This window comes from Penicillium brevicompactum (genome assembly GCF_028827555.1).
Source record: "Penicillium brevicompactum strain IBT 35665 chromosome Unknown utg000004l_segment0_segment0, whole genome shotgun sequence".
Lineage (NCBI taxonomy): Eukaryota > Fungi > Ascomycota > Eurotiomycetes > Eurotiales > Aspergillaceae > Penicillium > Penicillium brevicompactum.
The window spans coordinates 778,698-805,939 of NW_026623207.1; the positions used below are offsets into that span (position 1 = coordinate 778,698).

Sequence of the window (27,242 nt, forward strand, 5' to 3'; positions counted from 1 at the left end):
TCTGCTTGGCAGAGGGAAGTCATCAGCAATTAGAAATCCAAGTCGCCGAAGTTGCTTCAGTATTTCAGCACTGTCAAGGTCCCCAGCATGTTCTATTGACACCCTCCGAATGGCCAACGATATTTTGACGTTTCTTGGTGGGGGATCGAGTTGTTGAAGAGATTCTTTGAGTAACGTCTCGCAACTGGAAACTCATTTTTAGCCATTCCATGCCCAAGTCAGCCATAACACTCTTACCGGCTACAATGAAGGTTGTGAACAAAAAAGCTGGTGAATGTTGAGGGAGCACCACGAGGAGCCATATGTAAAATATCGCGGAAGTGATACCACGTCTAGAGTACGATGAATATGAACCGAAAGCTTCGTTACGCAGCTGAGGAAATGGCTTTTAAAGTGACAAACTTCTTGGCCCTATCGGCCTTTGTTTGTCACGTGCGTTTGCAGGAGACTGAGCCTTTTTTGCGGATTCCGAATTACTGGTAAAAGTGCCGCAGTAATCGCCTCACCCCTCTTTTGACAAGCTAGCTAGACGCTTGAATCTTATTTGTTGTCAGTTTACGCCTCCACACTCCCCTCATTATCGGTAACATGTGTCAAGAAAGGGGCTGATAGATTACTGTCCCAGTATTCGACGCCGATCGATTCACGTGGCCTGATTATTCAGATCATATGACCCATTGACTTGCGTTCCAAAGAAATATTCCGTGAAGCCTTTGAATGACCTGCAGGCTAACCACTGAAGCACCCAGCACAGTATCGTCAAGGCTTTGCGCTCTTCATATATGCTGTTCAGTGTGCTAGCACATAACAGCATCAAGTCAACGCCACATAACTACCATCTGAACGATACCACACCAATACGGTCCAAGGGGTAATGTGATGTAAGGTGCTAGAATCAGCGAAAATAGCTCACCAAAGCTCAGAGGCTTTTTGACCAGCCACACAAACTAAGGTTTTAGTCTGTTGGCTCAGCCACAACGCCCCGCGTCCCTTCTTTTCGCGCTGGAAGAATAGGTCACATCAGCCATAAAACTGCTCGAGGATTCCCTTCGCATGCCAGTTCTCGCTCTTAAAATCCCCGAAAATTCGATCATAGCTTTTACACAATGTCCAACCTTTTAGGCAAGCTCACCAGTCAGATATCTGGACAGAAGACAACACCCGGCTCGCAACAGTCATCTTCTGGAATCCTACATAAGATCAGTGATGCTGTAACTGGCCTGAAGCACCCTCAGGATCACCAGAGCCAACCACCACCTAATGCCGGTTAGTTTCGTCCCATCCTGTCTACTAAGTGTAGCTAATAAGCAGCTACAGCAGGCCACGGCGGATACCAAGGTGGACAGGGAGGCTACGGAGGCAGCCACGGCGGTTATGATGGAGGCCACGGCGGATACCAAGGTGGACAGGGAGGCTACGGAGGCAGCCACGGCGGTTATGATGGAGGCCACGGCGGATACCAAGGTGGACAGGGAGGCTACGGAGGCAGCCACGGCGGTTATGATGGAGGCCACGGCGGATACCAAGGTGGACAGGGAGGCTACGGAGGCAGCCACGGCGGTTATGATGGAGGCCACGGCGGATACCAAGGTGGACAGGGAGGCTACGGAGGCAGCCACGGCGGTTATGATGGAGGCCACGGCGGATACCAAGGTGGACAGGGAGGCTACGGAGGCAGCCACGGCGGTTATGATGGAGGCCACGGCGGATACCAAGGTGGACAGGGAGGCCGCGGAGGCAGCCACGGTGGTCATTAGCGAGGCTGTAACCGCTTGTCACAGTGGTTACGATTTTGGTGCATCTTATTTGTTACAGAGAGTCTACTAACGACAGTTGTCTTTTTGTAAAGAGCATGTTGGCCTAATCAGATCAAACTTAATTCTTGCTTCAGCGCTTCACAATCTCTTTCCTTTTTCCCTCCTAAGATAGAGTTACTGAGAGGAAGTCTTTACACATATTTTGTATCTAATTTTAAGATATCTCTTAGAAGCCCTTTGATTATAAAATACTCCCTCTTGAATATCGCTATTACTATCTAATATATAGTAGGCCCTAGCAAATATAGATATTGGGCTTAGGCGGTATGTACCTTTTATACGGCGCACTATGTAGGACATACGTGGTAGCACGTTGAGGCGTACCCACAATAGGGCGATGTCATGTGGGTAAGCTGAAAGGCATGGATAGTTCTCTAGGCTCAAAACTAGCGTCGTCAAGTAGTCTTCTGCAAGAAAGCAGTTAGCCTTAGCAAAGTTGATCACTAGTAACTCGGTACGCCAATGCCACTATTCACGAAATCATCCGTCTGAAGTAGGTTGTCTTGATACGTTGTCTGCAGTAAAGCTTATTGTGAAGAATTGCGGCCGATCAGGAATCCCTAGGCTGCGAAGTCGAGCTTGCGACTTCCAATGTGGGGAAAAGGATAGTAGGTAAGGACTAATCGGGGACTTAGTTACTGGTTGCTTGCGTTAACGTTACTAATTAACTAACTAACTTAACTAACCTAGTTAGTTAGTTAGTTGTAACTTAGTAATAACTAACCAGCTGTGACGATTCACAAATGGTGACGTTTGATGCCTGGTGTTGATGCCTGCAGCAGCAGGCATCCCTCATGTATTTAAGTCGTCTCTTGGATCTCTCACACTCTCTCCCCTCTTTCCCTTCCCTATGCTTAGTTATTTCGTCAAATGCTACTACATTGGTTGTTTATCTTCCTCTCGTACCTGAGCGTAACAATTGGGTCCCCCCTCGCGACCCGCGACCCGGAGGCGTGTTCTAACCTACGACCCGCGAACCGACCCTCCACGACCCTGGCGACCCGCCAAGCCTGTATAACTCTGTCGATCTTACTATATTAGGAGTATTATACCGCTTACAAATTATGCGTTATTTACACTCGTCATAGTTTTGGTATAGTAACAACCCTATTATATATTGAATTATTAGGCTTTTATTGGTAAATAGTGTGACGATTCACATGTGGTGATGTTTGATGCCTGGTTTAATGCCTGCTGCCGCAGGCATCCCTCATGTATTTATATCGTCTCTCGTCCTCTCGCACTCTCTCCTTCTTTCCTTCCCTGTAACGGGCCAGAGCCCGGCAGTGAAACCATGTGCCATGGCCTTCAACATCGCCTTAGGCAGAAAGGATTCTAGACGATTCTATCGTGAAGATCCCACCAGAGACGACGCCGATCCTCCCAGTCCGTTGACAGCGAAGCATTCTAAACGATTCCAAAGGATTCCGTCAGAGACCGAGCCGATGCGCATAAGAGGCGGGACTGATTCTCTTCCTTTTCGATTCCTTTTCGATTCCTTTTCTCTTCCCTTCTCAAGATTGTCGTAAACTGCATGTTGGCCTAGCTCTTATTGAATAAATATTGCTACAGCCCTTCACATTCCCCATGCTTAGTTATTTCGTCAAATGCTACTACATTGGTTGTTTATCTTCCTTTCGTACCTGAGCGTAACAAATAGTATATAGTATAGGATAATTATATTATATTAAAAATATTAGAGCTATACTACTGGTAGAAGTGTGGTAAAAATAAGAAATAGAATTTTTTACTTTTGACGTTCAAAGATATATTTTGGCTCATGCGGTAGCACTACCACTTTTTACCAAGAACACAAAAAAACTCTGGGTGGCTTAAGCTTGCACTTAGGAAAGCGTACATGCTAAAATTTTAAGTAAAAATAACTCTTGGTGGTTGAAATAGGGGAATAAAACATTTGGCACTTTAATATGATGTATCAAGCTGAGAAGTGGTACATTTTACCACTAAGGGCTGGTTGATTCAGCGACTACCCACACCTCCGTAGTTACAACTCTCGTAGATATAAAAATCTATTTCAATTTTATTATTAAAATTAAGTTCTAATTCACGTAGCTACTATGGCTACAGCTGGAATTTACTGGTGAGATCATCTCGGTAAACCAGGTCCGTTCGGAATACCCGCTTCGTAACAAGCCGTCTAACGTTAGCCCCGGAGCGGATGAGACGCCTTCAACAGCGTTCTCCTGGCGAGTCCTTCAATCAACTCGTTCAATTGGTACCCTCAGTACTAGTATGTACAGAAATCCTGTGGCTCAACATTATGTTTTTAAGGTTGGCCCCCCGGCCAAAAAAAACCGCTGGCTCGCTTGTGAAATTACATTACGAAGAGCTAACCGAATCCGGCATGTGACGCACCAGGTCATGGTAACATGCAATTCCGGCCACGGTGGTCCAGTGACGTAATTTCAGTGGTTAACTTACCAGCGTCCTTAACCTAACATTAAAATGGCCCAGACCGCCAATTTCAGCGGACGCTCAGCTGGGATGTTCAGCAACCCCGTTGTCCTACAGTGCAGCAACATTCGGCTTCTTACAACATCACCGCAGACAACATAATGTCGTTCTCGCACGCCAGCATCCGGCCGCTTTATGGCCGCTTTATGAAACTGATAGGTTCTGGCCAGATTTTGGAGAGTCATTGGTATTGCCCTCCACGGTACCGAACGCATTTAAAGCATGGCACTAATATCAGACAGCTCGCCGTGAATATCCTTCTGCTTTGCGGCTTTCTCGTTGTTTTTTGGTTACATCGCCTCGTATACGGCCCATTCGACGCCGCAGAAAGCGAAGAGCTATATGCAAAATTTCTTACTGCCACACTTGAATTCACGTTGATGGTTAATTTCTTCGAAACAGACATCGACCTCGAGTTTATATTGTCATTTGTATGGTTACTAGCGGGAAGTACGTGGGTTTGGATAGGAAATTGGAGAGTTGAGTCGCTCAGCCAACAGCCATGTACGCGGCTACGTATCTACGAGCGCATCTTGATTGGGATTTCAATATCGTTGATTTTTGAACTGCTCACGATTACTTATATAATCGCCGCCCTGAGGCGGGACAGCAACGTGGAACTGATGACTATGTTAGCGTTCGAACATGCAGTCTTAACCCTATCCGCCGTGTCCACGACATTCGCTTTTGTTATACTTCTCGCAGAGGCCACAAATAGTACACGAGGAGTGGAATTCAGAGCTTCTGGCAGGACTTACTCAATGGCAAGTGGAATGTTGGTTGAAAATGATGACGGTAGCCTCACAAAGAAGAAGCGGCGATGGGTGCTCTGTTTCGAAGTCATAACAGGTAAGATGTGATTTGGTGGTCAATCGGTCCTTTTTAGTTCCTTCTCCCTTCTTAGTTTATCGATTGCTGATAAATTTAACAGAGTGCATAATTCTCGTGCTCAGCCTGTCCTACATTTATTTCTGTTTGTCGTACACAACCGATCTATCATCACACGTCACATACTCTTCACCTTCCAGTCGCTAATGACACGTATCCGCGGAATCCTTCAACGCCGAATCGCTCTTCGAGCAATTAGCGACATATGTTCTGACGCTACCGCCGAGCAGATCAATAAATCACATTTATGTATCATTTGTCTCGAGAGTATGTGGGAGTGGCAGCCGAATAACACAATGGAAGATGTGATTCCGAGCCGCAGGAATGCAACACGAAGATATACGCAAGCCATGTCTCTAGCGCAGAGGGTTCAGCCAAAAAGACTTCCTTGTGGACATATACTGCATTGGGGCTGTCTTCAGAGATGGTTCGAAAGAGAGGTCATATGCCCACTTTGTCGACGACCTGTCTTGAAAAAAAGACGCGAATAGCACAAAAAATGTTCAGACTTGCAACGACCTTGTAATGAGTCATGAATGAAAGCCGACATGGCTCGCTCAAAATTTCGAAGAGACGCTTCCAAATAAATCGGCCTATTTCTGATATCCGTAACGACAAAATCTATTCGGGTATCAGAAGGGAAGAAGAGGCGCGAGATAAAGACACCCGTGCGGTCGAATTTCCTCCAGACTTAACTCTTGGAGTTGGGGGAAGTCAACCCCAGAGAATGCGCTTGAGGTAAAGTCGGTTCACTGAGTCGTGAGTGTCACATCCGTCTCGACTCGGATCGGCTGAGAAAGAGAGGTGTGGCAGCGATCAACAAGGCGAAAACGTGTGTTAGGTTGCAGTCGCCTTCGCCCTTCTGCCTCTTCTAGCGCCTGTCTCTCTTCCTCTTCACAGCGTTCTGCCGCTTCTTGGAGCCTTTGTTGTTCTTCAAGCTGAGGTCGTAATTCGGCGATTGTTTGCTCCATCCCTTGTCAAGATTGTATTCAGTAGATAATCGAACGATACAAATTGAAATCAACAGTAGGGGCCCGCCGTCTGGCGAGGGGAACGGACTGTCACGGGAAAATGCGTATTCGAATGTTTACCAGCTTACTCACCCCTTGGTTCAAAGTTTATTGGTGCCTCAGCCGTCATAACGCTTTGGCCTTAGTTTGGATTTCAGAGTCAAAATATACGCCGACTTGATCTAGATTGGCCTCGTCAGTACATATTCGATCCTCCTTCCAAATTCTCAGCAAGTACAGTCTCCGTAGCGAGATCACTATCTCAACATCACCAGCTACAACACCTAGTTTCATGCCTACATATGTTGTCTTCCCCATGTCAAACCAGAGCCTCTTGCTACACGCATCACGCTATGCCCATCCATAAGGATCCCGGCGCACTCGACCTCTCAGTCAAGACTTGCCCAGTCCAGCCAGAACCAGTAGTGCCACATTCATCACGGCGAGGAGCAGCCACGCGAGCACAGAAACTACGGAAACAACAAGGTGGTTTCGCATTGGGATTTCTTCCACTAGAACCTCGTTATGGCGTTCGCCAGAGTGCTCCGTTCGAACAGTCATATAGCGATTGAAGCATGTGAAATAGATCAGTGGCGCAGAAACAAAGGGCAGAATGACGCTCAGAACGACCTGGCTCGCATTGAGAGTCTGGGTCAAACCCTCCCTGCCAACGGCTCCCGCAATTATGATACTTGGGATGATACTGATAGAACGGGTGATGAGCCTTCGGAGCCAGGGTCGAATGCTCCAGTTCAACATCCCTTCGCTCACCATCTGGCCCGCCATAGTGCAGATAATACCAGCAGAGATGCCTGATAGCAGCAACGCTAGGGCAAAAATAAAGCCAGCGGCTGGTGCGATGGACTGAGTCAGGAGGGTATGGATACCGAAGAGGTCAGCGCTGCTGCTATTGGCAATGTCGGACAGGGAAGCGCCGGCGACGATAAGGATAGCACTGTTGACAAAGAGAGCGAATGTAAATAGCGTCAGGATCAACTCGATGATCGAATACTTCATGCAACCGCGAATTGCGTGGATCGTTGGGCGGTATTTCATTTGGGGGTCGTCGTCGCTTCCTAGGGCTACCGTGGACTCAACATAGCCAGCATTGACATCGAATTCCTTTAGGCGAGACTGCACAATGCCACTACCAAGGAAGAGCGAGTGCGGCATAACCGTGGCACCAAGAATTCCACAACTTTGGTAGAGGCTGCAGATTATTTCAGTTAGTGGGGTTAATTATAGTTCGAAAGTTACTCAGGAAGATAATAATTCTAAGAACTCACCCCTGCCCTTGAACCACTGAGGCTGATGGTAAATAGCCCCGAAAGACTTCCCCGACAGTTTGGTTCCTAATAAGGGAGAGTTGAATGCAAAAGCATACGACAACACCTAAGACAAGGGCTACAACGAAGAGCTCGAACAGGCGTAGCCCCAACATTGACCCATTCGGTCGACAGAAGATGAGTAAGAAGAGAACATCGGCCAAGGTGATAGCACATCCAGCTACCAAAGGGATTCTTAGGAGCAAGTTCAGTGCAATCGCGGATCCAACTACCTAGCGAAGTCATGAGCACCACATTGATAATACGATAGATATCACACTTACCTCGGCAATATCTGTTGCGATTATCGCCGCTTCCGCAAATATATATAAAGTAATCACTAGCCATCGTGGGAGATGCTCACGGCAATTCTCTGCCAGATTAAGGCCAGTCACCGTGCCCAGTTTGATACATAAGGATTGCAGAAGGATCGCCACCAAATTGGACAAGAGAACGACAAACAGCAAGGAATACTTGTATGATGCACCTGCGGCAATATCTGTGGCGTAGTTTCCTGGATCGATGTAGGCCACTGCGATGAGAAACCCGGGCCCAATAAAACGGACAAAATTGGCCACTTCCCGAACGCAGTACATAGCGGAAGAGGTCAAGATGGTTTGGAAAGGATGGCGAGGTGAATCGCTGGCCCTCGAGGGAGGTTTACTCCCCGAGCCCACAGCGACCATGTCGCGGTCCAGGGCATTCTCCATTCCCGGATCTTTGCGCTCAGGACTGTACGGTCCATGATCGATAGACATCCCGTCGTCCCCCGCTGCACCACTGCTGGCTGCATGCTTGCGGTGGACCTTAGAATTAGCGATGCCGTTGAAGTCGTTCCGAGTAGAGGTGTCAGGGCTGAAAAGCGGCGGGTTCTGATTCCAACCGGAGTGCTCGAGCGTGTCGTCAGTGCGTGAGGGGCAATTCATGGTGTTCTGTAATAGAGACGAGAGATAAATTCGGTGATACGTAAGATAGGTAATTGTACTGAGCCGCGAAAGGAAGGTGTTAAATGGTTAGTGTCGTGTGATCAAGACCATCAGCACCAACAGTCTGCTTCTTTTGTGTGAGTTCTGCCTGTATTTATGCCCACCCAGCCTCTCGATCTTAATACTGTTGGACCGTCTGCAGTTGCGTTCGCCGGGAGTTCTGTGGTCTCACGAGTCACGAGTACCTTGAAGGTTTCGAAACCAGCAAATGTCCGAATTATTGAGTTTCTGGAGCGGAACACCAATAACGCGAGCAGCAGTGGGTCCATATACGTGGCCTTGGAGGAACAAGGCCTTTGCCACATTTTGTAGCCTAGTACGGAGTACTATGTAATCTTGGCCGGAGAAAGTACTTCCTGCTCCGGGTCTCCACCTGCCCTGCTGCGTTCCGACGGAAACCCACTGAGAGTTCGGCTGACCACTACGGACTTACAGTCACGTCGCAAGCATCAGTGGTAGCTGAGTCAAATGCCGAGTCGATTGCCGAGTCGCAGTCATCCTGTCTCGGGGACTCTTCGTGGAGGCATGTAGAGAGTGTTATTTTTCTTACGTTGTGCTGGCATCACGATCGTCGCATTTCGCATTTGCACTTTCCATTTAATGAGTCCTCAGGCTTTCTATGGCCCGTAGTCTGTTCTAGGGTAGGCCGCTTGCTGGTGAATTACGATATCGTGAGCTAACCGAATGCGGCATGTGACCCGCTAAGCCATGGTAATGTGCAATTCTGGCCTGCTTTTCGACATCGGAAGAACACCCCTCGCCGCTCACTGCTCATCGATAGCAGGGGAGATATACGTGCAATGTCGTACTAATCGTCATAACCGGACGCCCAAAGTCGCACTAGTTCCCAGTTTATACTAAACCCTCCCTAAGATCGTGCGTTAGCGGTAGGTGAGTAAGCCCGCTATTACAGTGTTGCCACGGCGGTCTAATGACGCAATTTCAGTACCAGAGTCCTTAACCTGACTTTACGGTGTACAAGGGTCTGGACGGCTGATTTCAGCGGACACTCAGTTGGATGTTCAGCAACCCCGTTGTCCTACAGTGCAGCAACATTCGGCTTCTTACAACATCACCGCAGACAACATAATGTCGTTCTCGCACGCCAGCATCCGGCCGCTTTATGGCCGCTTTATGAAACTGATAGGTTCTGGCCAGATTTTGGAGAGTCATTGGTATTGCCCTCCACGGTACCGAACGCATTTAAAGCATGGCACTAATATCAGACAGCTCGCCGTGAATATCCTTCTGCTTTGCGGCTTTCTCGTTGTTTTTTGGTTACATCGCCTCGTATACGGCCCATTCGACGCCGCAGAAAGCGAAGAGCTATATGCAAAATTTCTTGCTGCCACACTTGAATTCACGTTGATGGTTAATTTCTTCGAAACAGACATCGACCTCGAGTTTATATTGTCGTTTGTCTGGTTACTGGCGGGAAGTACGTGGGTTCGGATAGGAAATTGGAGAGTTGAGTCGCTCAGCCAACAGCCATGTACGCAGCTGCGTATCTACGAGCGCATCTTGATCGGGATTTCGATATCGTTGATTTTTGAACTGCTCACAGTTACTTATATAATCGCCGCCCTAAAGCGGGGCAGCAACACAGAGCTGATGACTATGCTGGCGTTCGAACATGCAGTCTTGGCCCTATCCGCCGTGTCTACAACATTCTCTTTTGTTATACTTCTCGCAGAGGCCACAAGCAGTGCACGAGAGGTGGAACTCAGAGCTTCCGGCAGGACTTTGTCAATGGCAACTTATATGTTGGTTGAAAATGATGACGATAGCCTAACAAAGAAGAAGCGGCGATGGGTGCTCCGTTTCAAGGCCATAATAGGTGAGATGTCCTTTGGTGGTCAATTAGTCATTTCTAGTTCCTCCTCACTTCCTAGTCTATTGATTGCTGATAAAATTAACAGAGTGCATAGTTCTTGTGCTTAGCCTGTCCTACATTTATTTCTGTTTTGTCGTACACAACCGAGCTATCGTCACTCGTCACGTATTCTTCACTTTCCAGTCGATAATGACAAGTATCCGCGCAATCCTTCAACGCCGAATCGCTCTTCGAGTAATCAGCGACACATGTTGTGACGCTACTGTCGAGCAGATCAATCAATCACATTTATGTGTCATTTGTCTCGAGAGTATGGGGGAGTGGCAGCCGAATAGTGTAATTTTGAACCGCAGGAATGCAACACGAAGACATACGCAAGCTATGTCTCGAGCGCAGGCGGTTCCGCCAAAAAGACTCCCTTGTGGACATATACTGCATTGGCTGTGTCTTCAGAGATGGTTCGAAAGAGAGGTCATATGCCCACTTTGTCGACGATCTGTCTGGAAAAAACGACGCGAATAGCACATAAAATGTACAGACTTGTAATTATCTTGCAATGAGTCATGGATGAAAGCCAGCATGATGTTTAAAAAGGTAGGGTAATTATATGATTGATATCAAGGTGGTTGTACGGTTCTTGGTGTGAGTAGAGATAGCACTCGAATGGTTGCACTCGGGCTCATTACCTGTTATAAATCCAAAAGGGTCACCTACTTTAGTTTTAATTCTAATGGAATCACGTGTTATAGCTTGAGTTGTTCTGGTCTCTAAGGGGATACAAGAGTCTATACCTATACATATAAAGTCCAAGGTGACTCGAAATAAACTTCGTTTTCTGCAGAAATGAATTTCCGATGTTGCGGGGTCGTCCCTGAGCAGCAGCAGCCTCATATCAAAACAGTCCACGCTGTAGCGTGTCGCATGGAATACGAGCTACAAGGATATTTGTCCACAATAGCGTTCCGCCCGGTACGAGGTGCGCGAATATACGTTATGACCACGGCTTCCCCGTTGTTGTTCCCTACTGCATCCAATTTCGTCCTTGATTTCCTTGAAGATTCCCAAACTTACGTATTTACCTCGACTCACTCGCATACTACATCTTGGGACTACAAGCTGGACCATTACGCTGACCAAATTCCAATGACTGCCACTGCCACTGAGTCCCATGCGGAAACGGCCGAGGAAATGCCGTTGTTAGTGTACAACACCGTCAATACTCTGGAAGACCACATCGTCACGTATTGTGCGAATACGAAAAAAGACCCCTCAAAGAAAGCTTCCTACGAACCCAGCCCGTTCAGCCTAGCAGTGGCGAACGTAGCCGCGCCGCTCTACTTGTATACCTCGCTGAAAGGCAAATCTGATCTGTGGGACAAGCTCCTAGCAAAGGTGCCGGACGACCTGTTGCTGAGCAATCCGAGCCTAGACACCAGCTGCGGCCGAGGCCTACTTTAGGATGCAATCTCTGCTCTGAATAGCCTCTTTGGTTCCCTTTCTGGTGTCATTACTTCAGCTAATGGCGGGCCACCTATCCTAACAACTTGGAGTCTTCCTTGGTTTAATCAGCTTATGTTTCGCAGGTCCATCATCCATCTGTATGAGCGAAGTAGTCGGGTGGTGTAGAAGTCATGCACCAAGACAAGACATGGTGACCACATCGTCACGGTACGACGATTGACGTAATCAGCTCGCTCCTACCGAAATCCATGTATGCAGGGAGAGAGGAGAGAGAGAGAGTACTGTAGATCCAGATGACAGCTCGTTTGTAGATAGTCACCTGGCTATTTCTTTACTAGGTTAATTCAATTGGAACTTGTTGGTCGACTACAGTAACTATTGCGTCCCGTAACCTCGAAATCGATATTAACTAGAAGCTTTCGCAGGGACGAATTATCCGTCATTCCGACAAGGCAACTGGCCTCCACGCTTCACTGAAACAGAAGGAAATCCAGGAGTCATGGCTGTCGGTACACTCAAATAGCCCGGGAGACTCCATCGACCTGGCCTCTGCGGACCGTCTTCCCCTTCTCTCTGATAGCTTAGAAAATAGCCTCGTAGGAAAGCGAGGGCTCCGCAACTGCGACAACACTCTGTTCCTCGAGGCTGTTCGCGATAGACTTTAAACCTGAAAAGCATTAGCACCGAATCAGCGTGGGGCATTCTCGAACGTAACGCGAAAATCCCGCAGCTACCTACTCCTTCACCAGCTCTATGCGATAATTAAAGACCTGAATCAGAAAACAGCAGACTTACATTATCTTGAATGTTTACACTGTACTCAGCTTTCAAACTCCCTGTCTCTCAACATGACGTGCGAAAAATGCCCTTCGGGAGAGCCGGTCCCGGACCATGACCAGCCTCTTGTTCGACGCCTGCTCCGTATATGCACAACGTTTCTACCAGAGGGATCCGCTCTGCTTTTGTCTTCTTGCTGCTGGCTGCCGGTACTTTTTTCTCACCTGTTTCATTCCAAGGCGTATGTACTGAGTTTTTAGACGGCCCTCGATTTGCTCTTCGCAGGATCAGTGACCGCTGCTGGCGTGGAGTACCTTCGGAATGCTCTCCTAGCGACTTCTATCGTAGGCCTTGTCTGGGGAGTGCGGCGCGAAGGCTTCAGTCGCCGAATGGTGTGGCGAATTGTGGTTTGCGTTGCGTTGTCGGTGTGGGCACAGTATAATCGCCAGGCGCAGGCGGCGCGGAAACCTGGATCGCATAGTTGCCATTGAGGCTTAAAAATCTCAAGCAGATAAGGCTTCGCTTAAACTCATTCGTGTTGTGCAATTTTATGTGGATTCATCCTTTGCTTTTGTGAAATAATCCAGAGACAAGCAGTTATCGAGTAGACTACGTGGCTACAAACACGCTTCTTAGCTTGAGGGATCTTGAATCTTGAAGGAATATAATGTATTGAACGGCCCGACTGTTAAGATGTTTTGTATAACAACAAAGGACGACTTGGTCACCGCAACTTTACAGAAAGCCCATTCCCACCATCTACTGCTTGTTCAATTTCTTATTCCGGAAGCCGACCAAATGCAACCGAGTTCTCATGAGCAGACTACTGCAGATGACACTGACACTGCTCAAAGCCATGGCAAGACTCGCCCACACCGGGTCCAAACGAACATGCTTCCCGTTACTCACAATGGGATAGAAGACACCGGCAGCCACAGGCACGGCAACACAGTTGTAAATTAAAGCCCAGACAAAATTGAACTTGATGCGGCGGAATACCACGCGACTCAGGTCGATGAGGGTCAGAAGCGACGTCAGACCGGAAGAGACAAGTACGAATTCCGCCGCGGAGATAGCAATGTCCGAGCCGGATCCAATGGCAATGCCAACGTCGGCAGCTGTCAGTGCGGGAGAATCATTGATACCATCTCCAACCATGGCCACGATCGCTCGCTTTGTATTGGGGGCCGACAGGCCGCCGAACCAGCCAGAACGGTCTGGCTTTTGTAGGACGCGTTGCAGGTAGCGCACTTTCTCTGCCTTTTGCTCTGGGAGGACGCCTGCAATGATGTTATCCGGCGGGATTCCAACGATCTTGCCAACGGCGTTGGCAGTTGTTGGATTGTCTCCGGAGATCATCCAGACATCAACTCCCCGGTTACGAAGGGCACAGAGAACGCCCTTGGCCTCTGGGCGGACCGGGTCAGCGACAGCCAGCATGATAGACAATTTCCAGGGAATGGAAGCATCAGCAGCCTGAGCACGAGTGCCAACCAAAACGACTGATTTAGCCTCGTGCTTCCATGTCATGAGTGTCTCCAGGTTGGCTGAAGAGAGGACGATGTTGTGATCCTGCATCAGCGCCTCATTACCGATGATCACTTCAAGAACTGTCTTGGTGTCTTGGTCGCGAAGGGTGAAAACACCCTTAAGACCTTTGCCTGGGATTTCGTTTGCCGAGACAGTCTTCAGAGCTGAAGGCTTCTGAGTAGTGGCGAAAGCGACCATCGCCTTGGCGATAGGATGACTGCTGCTATGTTCGAGCTCCAAAACCGCACCCCAGACGTCAGCGATGTTATTGCCCTGGTAAGCAACCTCATGGTTAGTGATCGATGGTTCTCCACCCTCGGTGATCGTCCCAGTCTTATCGAAGACAACGCAATCGAGCTGACTAGCCTCCTGGAAGGCTTCACCGCCTCCCTTGACGAGGATACCGTGCTGAGCGGCCAATCCACCACCCACAAACAAAGCTGTTGGAGCAGCAAGTCCAATTCCACAGGGGCAGGCAACGACAAAGACAGAGATAGCGAACTGCAACGACCAGAACTCCCATCCCCCAGGGCCGTCTTGCCACGCTTCTGGCAGTCGGCCTGAAAGGCCAAGGGCCAACCAGATCAACCAATCGGTAACAGCTATCAAAGTCACAACTGGAACGAAATAGCTTGTGAGAAGGTCCGCTGTCCGCTCGATAGGGGCTCTTCGAATCTGGCCCTCACGCACGGCACCAATGACTTGGTCGAGCATCGAGTCACCGGAGAGACGAGTAATCTTGATCGTGACAGGACCGGCTTGATTAATAGTTCCAGAGAATACTTCATCACCGACCGACTTCTCCACCGGAAGGGATTCGCCCGTTAAACTTGATTCATCAAAGCGGGAGGTTCCAGTAATAATAGTTCCATCATAGGGGGGGAAGCACCGTTGGCCACTCGAACTAGGTCACCAAACTCCAGCTGGTCAATTGGAACGGTATATGTTGTCTCCGAGTTGTCTCCATGTGCCGGCGTGATTAGAAGCGCTTCCGTAGGGCGCAATTTGCCAAGTAATCCGACTGCATCACCGGCCTTAGCCTTGCTGTAGGCTTCAAGCAAGCGACCAATCATCAAGAACATAGTCAGGAAGACGACAGAGTCGAAAAAAGTTTCGGTATGGCGCATTTTCATCAATTCGGCTGGTTGGGTGGCATTAATGACGAGAACAGCGATCGAAGCGAAGTAGGCAATTGAAGTACCCAAGGACATAAGCATATCCATACTTCCGAAACGGAGAAATCGGCGAAGAACCGGAGTTTTGCTTCCTGGTCGCCAGAGAGCCACGAGCTCATGCATTGTCTTGCGGTGAAAGAGCCCAGCGGAATAGAAGTACACCGGGGTGGCCATGATGAAAAGAGCCCACTCTATGCGCGTTGCCTGCCCAGCCCACATAGGTTCACTCAAAAATATCTTTCCGGGGTTATTAGCAGAGACTAACGACATATAGACGATACCGATGACGAAGGTGGGAATCGCGACCAAAACAGCGAGGATTAAGCGCCTGGCAATAGACCACTGGTGTCGACGATGCATAGCCTGTGAACGTTCCTCCAAAGTAGGTGGATGATACACTGACACTGTAAAGGCCTTATCAACGTCAGCGATGGTGCGCAGGATGTTGCGAATAGTTCGTTTCGGTATTTCGGGAAGATAGCGAATCTTAAGCCGGGGCCGTCGGGAGGTGGGCAGCTCCAACAGCGTGACCTCATCGCCGTACGCGCTGGCTAAGGCATCGACAATTCTCTGGGAACACTGTTCACAATGTATGCCGTCGATCTGAATCTGAATCTCACGCTCCGAAATTGACGAGCTGCATGAGATCTGACTCTCGACGTCACTCAGGGTGGCCTTGTAGCCCAACTCGCCGATGATTTTAGCAATGTCTTCCAGGTGATCTTTGCCAACGTACTCGACTGTGGCACTGCCGGACACAAGATTGACATCGACCTTGGTGGTCCATTCGTGCTGATTCAGCGTGTCGATAATCTTACCAACGCAAGAGCTGCAACTCATTCCTTCGATGATATAAGATGCGCGCCATACGTCGTCCACCGGCGCAGATCGTGGAGCGGGTCTTTGGGGTCGAATCTCCTCGGTGTCGACCACCTCTACCTCATATCCAGATTCCCGAATAGTTTCGAGTATCTCGTCCATATGTGCGCTGTCAGCGAGGACCACGACTGCACTACTAGTCAAGAGGTTCACATCCACTGACAGAATCCAGGGTCGGCCTTGGAAGGCGCCTGTGATTTTGCCCACACAGGAACTGCACGACATGCCACTGATCGCCAGGGAGATACGATACTTCACTCCAGTCAGACGATCATCTATGACAGAGGTCAACATTTCATCGCTAGATCGCGTGGTCGTCGATGTGCCGTTGGGCGAAAACTTCAAAGCTGCCAGTTGGGCTTTACAGGCCTCACATCGACGAATATGCGTTTCTGACTGGGAATGGACATCGTAGTGGTCGCGGTCGCGGTCGCTCTTGGAGGTCGACCTAGAGGTGTAGTCGTGTGCTTCGATATCGCCATCATGAAAGACTGACGGCAAGACGCTGTCCAATTCGAAGCCGGCATCTGTGAGGGTACGCGCGATGCGAGATGCACTCAAAGTGATGGGATGGACGACCTTGATTTCGTGGAGGACGATGGATGTTGAGACGGAGAACGGCGCAGGTCTGAGGGCGGACAGAATTTCTTGCACAGTTGCAACACAGGATGGACAGTGTAAATTGTCCACGAGAATGACGGTAAGCCTCGACTGAGGCGGGGATGGTAGCTCGCTCATGCTCAGGAAGTGGGATTAGCTGAGTTGAATTATCCCAAGTCCCAGAATATTAAAAAATATGTATGTGGATATGAATGACAAGAGGGCGGGAGAAGAGGCGGAAGAGGGAATTATATGGAGTGATGTGAACTAATGATTGCGTCCGTCCAGAGGCAAATGTTGACTCTAGCTTGAGCACAATGGAAGCAAGAGCAGTAATCCTCGTGACGCTAACGCGATATTCACGCAGAACTCAAAGAAATCCCCACTTGACTGGATTGGGTAGCCACAAAGTCCGAGCTATGTGGGTCCCGAAAACCTGGATGTGGCTGCGGGATTTGTGCGTCGTCAGACCCGACGTACATGACGTTCCAATAAAACTTTAGGCTGTCCCCCTGTCAGCATTCATGTTATTGTTCCTGGTAGTATCAACTTTTGCGGGCTTTTTACGGAGTAGATAAACATGAAGTAATTACTACAGTGATCCACTCTCAGGGCAGGTCCTAGGTAAACCTAGAAGATGTGAGCACACGTCTAGATAGATGGATACTTCCAATAAAGTAGATAATTTTGCGGGGCTACGAATGATGGATGCAGATGCTTGAGATATCACACTTGAACGATTTTCAACTACTGGTAGCAAGTGGAAGGAATGAATGTATGGGAGAAATACTATCAGTACTAGTCTACTAGAGCTCCATAAAAGCTTGATGATACATGAATCATGTAAGAAAATCGAGGCGGGATTTCGCGTTCTAAACAGTCTGAGCAGCTCCGTCAGCTTCACCGCTGCGGACCTTCTTTCCCTTCGCCTTGATGGCGCCCAACACGGCTTCAAAAGAAAGGCAATGCTCAGCCACGACGAAGACGGCCTGTTCTTCAAGGTTGATGTCGAGCTTCTTCACTCCTGCACAACACAATATCCAGAAAATGTTAGAGTTGAGCAGTGGTGAAAAGGCTGGGTTACGAACCGCTGAGTGCGTTGAGGGCTTCCTGGACGGCCGATACACAGCCACCGCACGCCATCTGAACGTTGATCTTGTATTCGTGATCCAGAGAAGTGTTGCAGCACATTTTGAAGTTGATAATTTGAACGAGCAGGGGGCTTGGATGGAGAGAAGAAAAAGAGTAGACAACGCCAACGAGTGAGACTGGGAGAAGGGTTGAGATTTAGGAACTCACGAGGACATTGACGCTCCTTTTATGTTTCACGAGATATCTAGCCACCCTGAGTTCTCTGATGGTATGGCATTCTATTCAATATAGCTGGATTGCGAATCCGACCCGCTGCGCGAATTGTGCGTTTCTCGGGCCAACCACATCCACCAACTCGTACACTGCTTACAGTAGAATTCGAAAACAGTTTACCCCCAGACACTCACGCTTTGCTTCTCGGCCCGTACCCGAAACCACGCTAATCCGTATTTGGTTATTTTAATAAAAACAAATCTTTAGCCGTATCAAGGTATGGAATGTACTAGGATGTCTTGTCCGGTGAGTCATTGTAAATTACCGTATAGGCCCGTGGAATGTTCTAGGGAGACATCTCGATGGAGTGGGGGAGATCTGGCGATCTGGCTTGATCCGTGCCCACTCGCCTTCTTCCATTCCCCGTACATGTAGCCCTCGTCTCTATTTATCTACTTCTTACATGACAAAGGCTGTGCTACTTTTGCAAAAGACTAACCCCGGTAGGCTCATCTGGTTCTCGTTTATGCTTCCCATGGCTCTTGCTCCCTACCGTCGCTGTCATTTGTCGTTGGGTGTCTACCCGCAGCTGGTACCGCCCACACGCTGACAGACTTCCAAGGTTTTTGATCTTTTACTGTATGCTTCTATAGATATGAACGGCAGCCCGTACCACGATGAAGAGCTTGAACCGTGGGAACAGGATTCACAATATTCCCCACCTACCCCCGGATACTTCCGAAACCCTGATGCTACACAGTCCAACTGTAGTCCCTCCCCATCAATCCTACTTGATGACGAGCCTGACACCGCAAGCCAACATCAACAAAAAACTATACCTCTCCTTCGGGAATCTGAATGGGAAAATGACAGGATCTACGACGAAGATCCGCCAAGCTGTGTCCACTATTTCATAGAATGGCGAGTCACCCTCAACAACAAGGCTGTAGTAAAGGATACGGAAGAAGACCTTGTATTGGCCCCAAGCGACTACTGGCGGTTGTTTCTGGAAGAGAAGCTGCAAAACGTCCTTCGAGAGAAGTCTCCCGCAACAAGAGGGTCAGGGTCGATGACACTGCGATTGTTGTGTCAGTCAATGACCGTTCCCAGCGTGATCTGACCAAGCGCTTCAACAAAACCGATATTATCTGGGCTCCTATCGAGAAACAGCTGCGGATGTGGTCGAGTCATTTCCGTCGGGGAAAGAGACTCACGCTGAGGGTTTGTTTCAACTACGTAGAGGATTCCGCTTCTCCATCCGCTGGACGGAAAGGGGAAAAGAGAGGTAAATCTTCTGTCACACGGAGGATGCTTGACGACCGAGATGCGCAGCTAGATGCCGAAGAAAATGCATGCGGACAACAAGCAGTTTGGCGCCGCGTTTATGACTTGATGAGATGTGATTCAGCGGCATGCCACTTGGGCCCCTACTGCTGGCTAGATCCAAGGGGTAAGAAGCATTATCGACTCCGAACGCAAACTCTCAGGCGTCTGGTTACCTATGCCGAGAAAGGTGGTGTCCTGGAGACGCACAAAGATGTTCCAGATGAAATTCGGGATGAGCTCTACATGGAGGATCAGCAGAAGCAGGAGAAAGAAAAGCGCAAAGGTTGTAATGTTTTCAGCGGCGAAACGCCTTATCCGCCTATTAACATCAATGTTCACCCATCACACTCTCCTGGATTGACCACAACGGCTCCGGCTGTTGATTCAGCGGTGCTGAAAGGTGTGGTTTCATTGAAGATTCCCGGATTCAAAGACGTAGCCGTCAAAGAATACGGTGAGTGGCTTGCTTGCATCAAATGTATCCAATGATACCCTCAAGGCTGGATTCAGACAAGCGTGCGATATAACGCTGTCAGATGGCTTTGAACTTGAGCACATCTACAGAGATCAAAATCCCGAATTCTTCGTCGGCAAGGGAATCAAGCCCGGCATTGCCCGGAGTTTCGTAGAGAACATTCGTGAATGGGTTGAAAACGTGAAGAACGCAATCCCCGTTATTGAAATGGTATAGAAAAATGGTTTGGCGTTCGGTATTGGCATTTTGGGGTACGAGTTGAATATATTTGTCTTATTAGATGATATGGCCCTACCGCGCGCGATCTTCAGTTTATTTGGACAGATGAGTGCAACTGAATGCAATATTCCGACCACTAATGTCTAAAAAAAAGTGAGAGCGCCAACCAAAAAAGAAAAAAAAAAAAAAAACTGACTCTGTCTTTTGCAAGCCATACTGTGGAAATGCCACCCCATCCTAACTTGCGATGTATCTTGTAACGATCATTTTCAAAATTATCTCCAAGGTTGACGGGATGGTATCCTCCAGGTTGATATTTTAACAATGACTCCTGTGTATAAAGAAGGTTGCTTTAGCAGTAAAGAGATAAATCCATTTTAGAACGCAAAGCAGGACAAGAGCAGGGAGGCGTTTGTGGGAGAGGCGAAAGTTGCAATTTGAGAAGTCGCGATGCATTCGGGGTAAATTTGCTTGCCAAGTTGGATGACTAGCCATACTTAGTGGCGTGGCCATGTCTTGGCGCCCTGGGTGATTGGATTATGGCATACCGCTTTGGGCCCTCATAGCCGCCCGCATAAAATGACTGCATCACTGAATATTGAGTGTTTTTGAAACTGGTTCTTGTGGTCCAATGAATTCTGGTTCTTATCTTAAAAATAGATTTTCATGTGTCTTAATAATTGATTTAAACGCTTAGTTACCGATATGCATTTTTGCGCGTTGTACTGACACCGTTTTTGTTTGATCAAGTGCTCGCCCAAGTGTAATCGGCACTATTTGGCCGGCTCCGTTGACCAACACTAAACATATAAAATTGCGGGTACATCACCAGAGCTAAAAGCAATCTATTATTAACGAATATACCCATTGACCACCGCATAAACAACAACACTGTGTTCAGCATTGCCTAGCTTTTGCTCACAATGTCTGTTCAAGTCATTTATGTACATATGATTCAGACTGTGATCAAAACTTCCCATGGGAAGCACGCGTGGAGACTGATGAGCCCATTTCTGAGAGATCAGTTGTACCAGACGGATCAATGCAGATCGCGTTCAGCAGCTCGGCGCGGAATGAGCTGGTCGGGTTTGGAGTGGCGATCGAGAAACAACCACCCCGCTATCGGAAAGTGAGACTGAAGACCTTGTCCGTCACGTTGAGCGCGAGAACAGAGCAAAATCCATTTTCCGCGGAGCTGGCGGCAATGGCGCATACACTGAAGACACTCGTGGGATTGAAAGATTTTCGGATCACACTGATCACGAGCAACAAAGCCGCGGCTCTCACGTTGAAGAACCCGCGACAACAGTCGGGCCAGGAATTTGTCTGTCAAATCTACAAGCTGACGAGCAGAATGCAGAGGCATGGAAATCAGATCAGCGTCCGGTGGATCCCCACTAGCGAAGACAACAAACTACTAAGGCTGGCGAAAGAGCAGGCGAGAGCTGCGACGCAAGAATATGCCATCCCGCAAGAACAGGTCCCCAAAATGAAATCAACGACTCTCAAGATTGCGCGTGCCCAAGCAGTCCCCAAAAGCGAGTTGCCCGAGAATGTAGGGAGACACTCCCGACGAGTGGACACAGCACTCCCAGGGAAACACACGCGACAGCTGTATAACCGATTAACGTGGAAAGAGGCGAGCGTGCTGGCCCAGCTCCGCACGGGTATGGCAAGACTCAATGGATATCTCTTTCGAATCAATGCCGCTGAGACGGATCAATGTGCATGTGGACAAGCAAGAGAGACGGTGGACCACTTTCTCTTTCGATGTCGGAAGTGGACCGCGCACCGGACAGAAATGCTGCAATCTACCCACACTCACCGAAGTAATACCTCCTTCTTCTTGGGTGGAAAATCGCCTTCCGATGACCAGAAGTGGACGCCGAATTTGGATGCAGTGCGAGCCTCAATACGATTTGCGATCGCTACGGGCCGACTTGAGGCCACTTAACCTTGCCCACGAACGGACAAAATCACCATCTTACTAACCCCAACCCCCTGCGACAGACGGTAGACGCGCTTCAACTGCCGAAGATAGGACGTTGAACACTTGGAGAAGCGCCTTCAAGCCAGTCTACTAACCAATACTAACCTACAGGGACCCGCTATGAGATTGGAAATTGATAAGGCAAATACGGAAGGAAATACTGTATGGGCTCCAAGGAGACACGGCTGTTACCCAAACATGCATGTACTGGTAGATTAGTGATAGTTGCCCTTTCGGCTCAGCCGCCGGGCGTTAATGAATTGTGTGTGTGTGTGTAACTAAGACTGGAGTTGGGCCTTTATCACTTCACGCACTTCCATCACATACCTCCTCGCTACAATTCCTCCCATATCATGTATCGAACAGGGCTTCTACTTCATTCCGGGCTTTACTATGACTCGTTATTAGATATCTTGGCTTCGAGTGGTCATTGTGGTCTTTTCTCAAATCAATAATTGTACGATCAGATATTAGCATGCTAGACGATAAGGCGTGTGCAGAGCTGGAGTCATTTACTCAGATTAAGATGGACCAGTTGAAGGCATATAAGGAGGAGTGTACTGCTCGTTTGTCTTCAGAGCTGTAGCGATATTGTCTGATCTTCCATTGATGTCATTTTTGTTCCTACAGCCATTATCGTGCTTAAGAATCTCTCGCCATCTAAGTATGCTCAAGAAGATAAGATTTTCAGTAGGCTGGAGTTATTAGTCCGGCTGAAGCCCTCTCTGGCTAGAGTCGCCAGACTGTAGACTCTGGTAGGATTGAAGTTCTATAGCTGACTAAGACGGGACCCAACCGAAGGAGATGGCAGTATCCTAACACAGTTAGATGCCCCAAGAAAATCAGTGGTTGGTGATCGTACTGGCGGTGGTGGGATGTCTGGAATGTGTTCGGCAAGCTATGCATTGAAAACCCTTGAGATTCAAGCATTGAGAGGGAAGCAGGATGAACAGGCCAAGTGGAAGTCCGATCCTCCGAACTCGAAAGCTTTGCATCTTGAGCGCGTACGAAGACGGGTCGGTAAAGAGAAGCGAAAAAGTGTTGAAAGATGAAAATGTCGCAGGTCGGTTCTTAAACGATGACTCACTCCCAAATAGCAGGTTCTAGATTAGTCCCCCCTTTTGCTGATCAGCATCACGTGCAGCTCCTAACACATCGGCCACCCCCGGCCGACTCCCTCCCACCTTATACCAAGAATTTTCTTTGCCCCTACTGTTCCTCCAACCAGGATGATTTCATTGATGCCATTTACAGTACCAGGCATTTATACTAGCCCCTCCGCCAATATCGATCTGCCCCGCTATCTGGTTTCGGTTGGATATTTTCTGTTTTTCTGGTCGATATTCGGTCTGCTGCTTTGTGTCAATACGGGCTCCTACATTCTCCAGCGGCATTCAATCACAATCATTCGCGTGCAGTGTACTGTACTGTAACACACAAGACCAATCAATTATGGAATTTGAGTGGTGAGCCCCCTCGGCAGTGCATTGCTTATTCCATTCAGCTGTATAATGGTTGTGCAAAATGTTGATCCCTTTTCCCATTGACCACCAGTTGTCCACCCTAAAACCAACCGCCCATCCGCCTATATCGCGTGCTTCCCACGTGCGACGTTTAACATGTTAAGTAATTGTCGGTTCAATGCCTCCAGGCAGGCAGCCGACCAGCACCATGACTCAGGTAAGGGCCATCGGATGCGTAGGATCGCCGTTACCTCTCCGTTGGGCGGTCAAGCTAGGCGTAGCTCGCAGTCCCATTTGGCTCTCCAGCACATTGACTGGCGAGAAGAAGGACGCGAGACGAGAACGCTCACGATGGGATCCACCTGGTCCGCAAAACGATAGCATATGAAGTTGTTCCCAAGACCAGCCCATAGGAAGGCTTTCGCACAGGGCTTTCTGCACAACAAATACTGTTTCTTGCTGTCCTGCAGCCTGCAGCGCTTCTTTAAAAGGGGACAACCAAACTTATGCGTCACTGTAGTTGCCTGGTTGCCTTGTGCTAGCATTTGATTGGCCTTTTTGTCACTGATTGACCCACTGGTTGGTACCATTTTATACCACGTAACTCCGTACTCCGTATACAAACACGGCACGCGGATGCTGCAGCACATCCATTCTAGGTCAGCGAAGTCTCTCCTGTACAACAAATAGTAATTGTTCATACTCTTCCACATCGTAAGTGGTTCTTGCGGTGGCTCGGGAGCAGGTAGCAACCTATCGCACCCATATATCGCACCACATAGCGAAAGCGATCTTTTCTTTAGGCAAACAAAGTAAACGTGATTACTGTGATACTGTAATAAAGAGCACAGTCATAGGGAATGAATCAACGCTGGCTACCTAGTCTCTCGAGCACCACTTAGTCTCTGCGACATTCTGCCGTGTCCTACCTGGGGCGGTTACAGTAAGGTGCGAAATCTTGTCTTCATAACCTAAATCGACACAAGACCACGCTTTTTTTTTTGAGAAAATAACGTCCTTCTATCGAAGGCTCACATATTCAGCTTCTCTTGGTCGGATTTCAGGACTTGTAACTTCCGGAAGGCGGGATCACTACCTAAACACTCTCTTTCATTGATTCTCGGCGTGCGTACAGTCAATCCATTCCATTTACTGCGGTATCGCATTGACCAAGGACAACGTAGCCCATTATGTGTACAATTCTTCTCGGTGGCCTGCCGGTTAAGAATATGAACTATAGCTCGAAATCAAAAGCCTGGTCAATGATGTAAGGTTTAAATGATTTCTGCATTCGCCCTGGGGAGTCACGACGACTGTTCGCGAATGCACGTGATCTACAGTCTAGAAGCACGCGCAACGTTATTCGATCAGTGCAAAAGGAAAGACCTTTCTACTTGATTTTACAATAGTCCAGTAACCTCAGGCAAGGATTCTGTGAAAGCATGATGATAAGCTCATTTGTTCGATGTAGCTCGCTCTAATATACGCTGCTGCTCTGCGGGAGTACTGACAGGCTCGCCGACAGGACTCAAATACATTATGCAAAATGTCGAGGATTGTAAGACTCAGGTTCTCCGATCTAATCCGATCGCTCGGAATGGAGCGGAGGCTGTGGTGCTCGTTGGGTGGGTTGAATAATTTCTGTTTGAGACCTGGGAGGTCCCAAACTATTAGGAGATGCACCGCCTGATGTGGAGGTCCCTTGGCTACCCTAAACCATTTTTGAACGGTCAAGTGCGTTGGACATTTGGTGACAATGCCACCATTCCCTCAGTTGGCCAAAATTTTTGGAACCTTTTGTGAACGGGTTAACCGATTCACATCTCTGTATAATTTTGGTCGATTTCATTTACGGCCATATTAGTCTATTTTTTGCGGTTAGCAAAGGCAATTGTAACCCGTTTTCACCAAGTTTATTTCTGGCACGGTTTGGTTGGAACCACAAGGTATGGCGGTTTCACCGCCTGGTTGAGCCTCCCTCCGGTAAATTGGTCTGTTCTGCAAGTTCTGCAAGTCAAAGAAGCAAAATGCTGGCAGACAACTGCGACCTTCACACTGGCGGAGTTTTGCAGGCCATCGGCTGCCTCGTTCTCAGTGCGCTAGCCGCAATAAGAATTGCGCGCCTGATTCAGAAAGATCGTTGCCAACATGATGTAGATTCTCTGGTCTCATTTAAACGCAAAACCCTTGGGAAGTCGCGGGGACAATGGTCAGGAGGTAGTACACAACGGCGCTCGTAACGGATGCCGCTGCTCTGCTCCAAAAGGGCGAGCGAAGATTGACAACTTCGGTGAACAGCAACGGTAAGAACGGTCATGAATATTTGGACTTGCGCGGACCTTGCGCTAATTGCGCAAGCACAGGAGAATATTCAGACTGCGTTCTCAGGATCTCAGAACCAGACCCAGTTCACTTCGTCAGCTGCCTAGCAATATCAAAATAGCGGGATTCATAGTGGTTCCTGCCGGCTTCCTTGCCAATAGATCATCGTCCATATCCCCCAATGCAGCTGAACGGGAGACTGGTGACTCCGAATTGATAGATCTTATCGGAGTCGGATGACCTGCTCACTCGCGATGCGATCCTTTATGTTTCTCACGCTTTACTATTGACGTGTCTATCTACGGAGTACCGAGAAAGATCATTCTTTTGTTCACCCGGCAAAATGGCCCTAGTTGTTCTAGCACAATCAACTAACTTAAGCACTCGTCCGCACATTTGTGTTCTTTAATCATCACCTCGTAATTTTGCATTTGCTCACCCTCAAATGCTCACAGTTGACGCGTTATTGTCTGTCGACGAAATAACGATACAGTAAATGTAAACGCTCTTGGAAAGAACAATTGAAGTTAATCAAAGTTGACTACCCCGTTATACGAAGGAATGGGCACCGCATTTTACCCTATTATAATTTCATAGACAGACATCGACAGATTCAACTGTGCCTATTTGAGGATGATTATTTGTAACATGATAAGATAGTTAAAATTAACTACGATATGGTGGCTGAAGACCACAAATGTGGCTGGCGGGTGGCTGGTTTGTTTTGAACTGGCCAGAACCCAAGCCAGCCTCCAGGCCATATGACGAAATGGACGATCTTCCCGCAGGAAAACGCATCAATATTGCGCATTGTACGGAGTAGAAAAATGAGTCTGAACACAAGTTGAATTTCGGTCAAGTGCCTTGCATGCCTAAATAAACTGATGCAGTCAGGAATAAACTGTCAAACACTTGGGTACTGTCTCCTGTATACCGTTAACCATCAACGCAGAGATTCCAACGCTCAATTTGAGCAATGAAAGTTTTATGGGGGCCAACGAAACTGTGACCAAACTTGACCAAGGGTGGCGGTTGAAACGGAGTGCAAGAATATCAGGACCTTTGTTTAACTGTATTGCTAATTCTGGACGAAGAAAAATAGAACAGCGATGAAATTTGACCACCTTTTACAACGCGATTCAACAGGTCTTGGTGTTGCAACAGAAGGAAACAGTGAAGTTGTCGAAGTTTCAACGCACTCTGCTGTTCAAAAATGGCATCTGGTATGTGTGAAATAATTGGCTAGCTAAGAAAGCGTCCCAACAATAGGCATGGGTCACGTGCATTTGGTATTACCTGGAAGCCCCCCGGTCAGGGCGGTCGCAGCCAGACCAGAAATCTTTTCAACCTACTATCTCCGCTCTATCCCGAGCAATCGGGCTACA

At 48.3% G+C, this 27,242-nt stretch overlaps 6 protein-coding genes across 6 annotated transcripts; 3 read left to right on the forward strand and 3 right to left on the reverse strand.

Moving 5' to 3' along the window:
• Positions 1–1,260: 1,260 nt before the first annotated feature.
• Positions 1,261–1,827, forward strand: N7506_005768 (uncharacterized protein; the record flags this gene model as incomplete). The annotated part of the gene is made up of 2 exons (XM_056955061.1): positions 1,261–1,266; positions 1,318–1,827. The coding sequence occupies 2 exons, from the start codon at positions 1,261–1,263 to the stop codon at positions 1,825–1,827; spliced, it is 516 nt and encodes a 171-aa protein (XP_056812038.1).
• A 4,756-nt stretch (positions 1,828–6,583) lies between these two features.
• On the reverse strand, positions 6,584–8,441 carry N7506_005769 (uncharacterized protein; the record flags this gene model as incomplete). Its single annotated transcript, XM_056955062.1, has 3 exons — positions 6,584–7,400; positions 7,477–7,748; positions 7,800–8,441. The coding sequence occupies 3 exons, from the start codon at positions 8,439–8,441 to the stop codon at positions 6,584–6,586; spliced, it is 1,731 nt and encodes a 576-aa protein (XP_056812039.1).
• Positions 8,442–11,328: 2,887 nt separating this feature from the next.
• N7506_005770 (methyltransferase) lies at positions 11,329–11,793 on the forward strand (the record flags this gene model as incomplete). Its single annotated transcript, XM_056955063.1, has 1 exon — positions 11,329–11,793. One exon carries the CDS (start codon positions 11,329–11,331, stop codon positions 11,791–11,793), a length of 465 nt encoding a protein of 154 aa, XP_056812040.1.
• A 1,539-nt stretch (positions 11,794–13,332) lies between these two features.
• Positions 13,333–16,895, reverse strand: N7506_005771 (heavy metal translocating P-type ATPase; the record flags this gene model as incomplete). Its single annotated transcript, XM_056955064.1, is given in 2 exon segments — positions 13,333–15,007; positions 15,022–16,895. 2 exon segments carry the CDS (start codon positions 16,893–16,895, stop codon positions 13,333–13,335), a joined length of 3,549 nt encoding a protein of 1,182 aa, XP_056812041.1.
• Positions 16,896–17,629: 734 nt separating this feature from the next.
• On the reverse strand, positions 17,630–17,948 carry N7506_005772 (heavy-metal-associated domain-containing protein; the record flags this gene model as incomplete). The annotated part of the gene is made up of 2 exons (XM_056955065.1): positions 17,630–17,781; positions 17,846–17,948. The coding sequence occupies 2 exons, from the start codon at positions 17,946–17,948 to the stop codon at positions 17,630–17,632; spliced, it is 255 nt and encodes an 84-aa protein (XP_056812042.1).
• A 5,795-nt stretch (positions 17,949–23,743) lies between these two features.
• N7506_005773 (uncharacterized protein) lies at positions 23,744–23,923 on the forward strand (the record flags this gene model as incomplete). The annotated part of the gene is made up of 1 exon (XM_056955066.1): positions 23,744–23,923. The coding sequence occupies one exon, from the start codon at positions 23,744–23,746 to the stop codon at positions 23,921–23,923; it is 180 nt and encodes a 59-aa protein (XP_056812043.1).
• Positions 23,924–27,242: the final 3,319 nt, after the last annotated feature.